This window comes from Furipterus horrens, unplaced genomic scaffold (genome assembly GCF_987537825.1).
Source record: "Furipterus horrens unplaced genomic scaffold, mFurHor1.1.pri manual_scaffold_2, whole genome shotgun sequence".
NCBI classification, from domain to species: Eukaryota; Metazoa; Chordata; class Mammalia; order Chiroptera; family Furipteridae; genus Furipterus; species Furipterus horrens.
Window position 1 is genome coordinate 217,809,988 of NW_028327172.1, and position 3,623 is coordinate 217,813,610.

The 3,623-nt window shown below is 69.3% G+C and overlaps 1 protein-coding gene across 1 annotated transcript; it reads left to right on the top strand.

The window, feature by feature from the left end:
- The first annotated feature begins 262 nt into the window (after positions 1-262).
- NKX1-1 (NK1 homeobox 1) lies at positions 263-3,623 on the top strand. Its single transcript, XM_090267186.1, has 2 exons — positions 263-722; positions 2,758-3,623. Exons 1-2 carry the CDS (start codon positions 263-265, stop codon positions 3,621-3,623), a joined length of 1,326 nt encoding a protein of 441 aa, XP_090123312.1.

Sequence of the window (3,623 nt, forward strand, 5' to 3'; positions counted from 1 at the left end):
CGGGCACACGTGTGTGCGGGCGTGTGGGCGCGTAGGCGCCGCCAGCGGGGCCGCCATAAATGCACGGGCCGGGCGCGGCGGGCACCTGAGGCGGCGGTGGCAGCACTGGCCAGCACCGCCGAGCGCTGGGCGCGGGGCGCGACGCGGAGCGCTAGCTGAACCGCGGCCGCCTGTGCGAGACCGTGCGGCCGCACACCGGCCGCCGGGGATGGGAGCCCCGTAGCCGGCGGGACCCGAGCGGCCGCATTGGCGCGAGGCCGGCATGAGCGCGAGCAGCCCGGCAGCTCCCGGGGACGCCCCCGCGCTGCCGCCGCCTCCGCCCGGCCCCGGCCCGGGGTCCGCACCGCCTGCACCCGCCGCCGCCGCCCGGGACGCCATGGACGGGCGCGCCGAGCTGCCTGCTTTCCCCCGGGCCGGAGCCCCGCCGCTGGCTGCCAGTGACACGGCCCCCGCGGCGCCCGAGGGAGGGGGGGCGGCCCGCCCTGCCCCGCCGCCGCGCCCCACCTCCTTCTCCGTCCTGGACATCCTGGACCCCAACAAGTTCAACAGCAGAAGACGCCGCTGTGTGCTGCTGGGCCCCGGAGCGCCAGCCGCGTGCGCCCCAGCCCCGTGCGCCCCGGTCCCCGCCGCCCCCGGGCGCCCGCCGCGCGCAGAGGAGCTGGAGCGCCGCGCCCTCGCCGCCGCGGGAGGAGCTGGAGCCGCCACCGGAGCCGAGCCAGCGCGTGAGTAGGACGCCTCCGGCGCAGGGTCTCGAGGGCAGGGCACGGGCGGTGCTGCGCGTTTACGCTCCGGGACCCCCTCGGCAAGCCTGGCGGGCCGGGACCAAGGCTCAGTGTAAAGTTCGCAGCGCGCGGGGCCGCACCAGCCCACCCTCGGCCTCCGTCCGACCCGGGCTCTGGGGCCCGCAACCAACTGCACCTCCCGGATGGTTCTGCCGGGCCGGGCCCCGGGCTGCGGGGCTGCAAGGCCGGCCCAGGTGTGGCCACCGCGCGTCTCCAGCGTTGGAGGGTAGTTGGTGCTGGAGGAGGCGAGGACGTGCTCCGCGGCTGGCCCATGACCTCCCTACCCCCGCCGCGGCCGCCTGAAGCCTTCTTCCTTCCCCCCCTCTTTTTTTTTTTTAAACAAATCAGACTAATTGTGACAAAACGCTGGTTATCTCTGGAAAAACAATTAAATCCCTTCGATTACAGTTAAGGGGAAATGTGCTTAGCGGCGGAAAGCGGCCGGTAATGGGGCAGCCCGCGCCCTGGCCCGGTCGATATCCCATTACGGCAGCATGCATATCTCTTTCAAGCACCTTGCAAAGTCTCCCCCCCGAACATCTAAATTATAGGGTCAAAATTCGGATAATTACTCGATTAAAACCTATTACACTTATTAGGGGCCGCTATTGATTGAGAATTGCATTCGACCAGCTCCTGATTGCTTTTTGTGCCCCCTCCCCAGGCCCTTCCTCCTTCCAACTTCCTGGCCCCTCAGCTCACAGGGACGGGGCTTAGGGAAGGTCTTGGGGCCAGCGGGCCTCGGGGCACTGGCTCTGGGCTTCCTCCAGGGGGGTGGCCGAGTTGGAGGAGGGGCCAGGGTGGCTGGAAGGGGACCCTTCCTGCCTCCTGCCTGGCTGGGGTTCCAAGAGTCTCCACACGTAGCCTTCACCCGCGTGGGGAGCCCATCCCAGGTGGAAGGCCCAGCCTCTTGCTGGTTCGGGGAGGGAGCTGGGTCAGGCCCCCTTCCTCCTGGGCCCATCTCTAGACAGGGCAGGGGCTGGATGGAGAGGTGCGCTCAGAGCCCCCTGCTCCTGCCGACGGGTGTTGGGGCAGCGGCAGGGCACCTGCTCTGCCCGCTTCCGTAACCTCCGCGGTTGCCCTGACCAAACCTGCCAGGGCTGAATTTGTGGTTTATTCCTTGGTTCTCGGTGCCACCCCGACCCCAAAGCGGGACCTTAGTGCCTGACTGAGTGGCACCGTGTAGGGTACTTGCCCCGCTTCTCTCTTGGTTTTTTACAACCACCCAGGGGGTGGGAGCTGCAGAGACCACCCCCACGCCCTGCCCAGGACAGACACTTCCTTCCAAATTTCCGAGACTCAAAATGCAGCCACCACGGGGTCTCTGCTTGGAGGGTCCCGGCTGCTGCTCAGACCTGGCTTCCGGGGACACCCACCCCGCAGCCCCAGCACAGCTGGCACCCCACCGCGCAGGCCGGGATGTCAGCGGAGGAGCCAAAGGCAGTCAAGGTCTAGGGCGGGAGACTTAAGGTAGACCTGGGGCCTGGGCAGGCGATTTTGGTCCCCAGAACTCCCCTCTCGGTGGCCGGTTCCAATCCATTCCAGCCACTGGCCCTGCAGCTCTTAAATGCCGGCGAGTTTGCTGGCCCCGCGCCCTGCGTAATTGGAGGGTAATATAGGCCGAAATAAATTAAATGGCCCTTAACTAGTTTGTACATCACACAAAATGAGTTTAATTAAGTTTGTATCTGTCCCGCGAATCGATCTGAGCTTTCCCTCCGCTGGTAACTCCGTGGGTCCCTCTCGGGCAAAGACGCCCGGTTCGGGGACCGCGGTACGAGCGCAGGTAGGGGAGGGGGGCAAGAGGCAGGAGAGTTGAAGGCTAAGGGAAAAGGAGAAGGAGGCGAATCAACGAAGAGAAGCAATGAAATGGGTAAAGGGAGCCGCTGCAGGGGGCAGCGGGAACGGCCGGAGGAGCGGGCGAGCCGGGAAGGAGAGCGCGAGTCCTAACCGTCCTGTCCGTTTCCGCCCGCAGACACCGGGGACCCCTACCAGGCGGACGAGGCGGAGGCCAACGGCTACAGCAGCGGCGGCCGCAGCCCGAGTGCGGACAGCGGGGACGACGAGGCACCTGACGACGAGGACCAGGCGCCCGAGGCGGGGGCGGCGCGCGGCGCAGAGGAGGCTCGAGGAGGCGGGGGCGGCCTTGCGGCCCGCGGGTCGGGCTGCCCGGGCGCGGCCGAGGCCGAGGAGGCACCAGGCACAGTCGACGAGGCCACGGCGCCCGGCCCCCGCGGGAACTCACCCGCAGCCCCGGGCTCGACGGGGGCCTCGGCGGGGGCGGGGGTTCCGGGGGCCGCGGGGACGACCCCGCAGAGCGCGGCGGGGTCCGCCAAACCCAAGCGCAAGCGCACGGGCTCCGACTCCAAGTCCGGGAAGCCGCGTCGCGCGCGCACCGCCTTCACCTACGAGCAGCTCGTGGCGCTGGAGAACAAGTTCAAGGCGACGCGCTACCTGTCGGTGTGCGAGCGCCTCAACCTGGCGCTGTCGCTGAGCCTCACCGAGACGCAGGTGAAGATCTGGTTCCAGAACCGCCGCACCAAGTGGAAGAAGCAGAACCCGGGCGCCGACACGAGCGCCCCGACCGGCGGCGGCGGGGGACCGGGGCCGGGCACCGGGCCGGGAGCGGGGCTGCCCGGCGGCCTCAGCCCGCTCAGCCCGTCGCCGCCCATGGGCGCGCCGCTCGCCATGCACGGCCCGGCGGGGTACCCGGCGCACGGCCCCGGCGGCCTGGTGTGCGCCGCGCAGCTGCCCTTCCTGTCGAGCCCGGCGGTGCTGTCGCCCTTCGTGCTGGGCTCGCAGACCTACGGCGCGCCCGCCTTCTACGCGCCGCACCTCTGA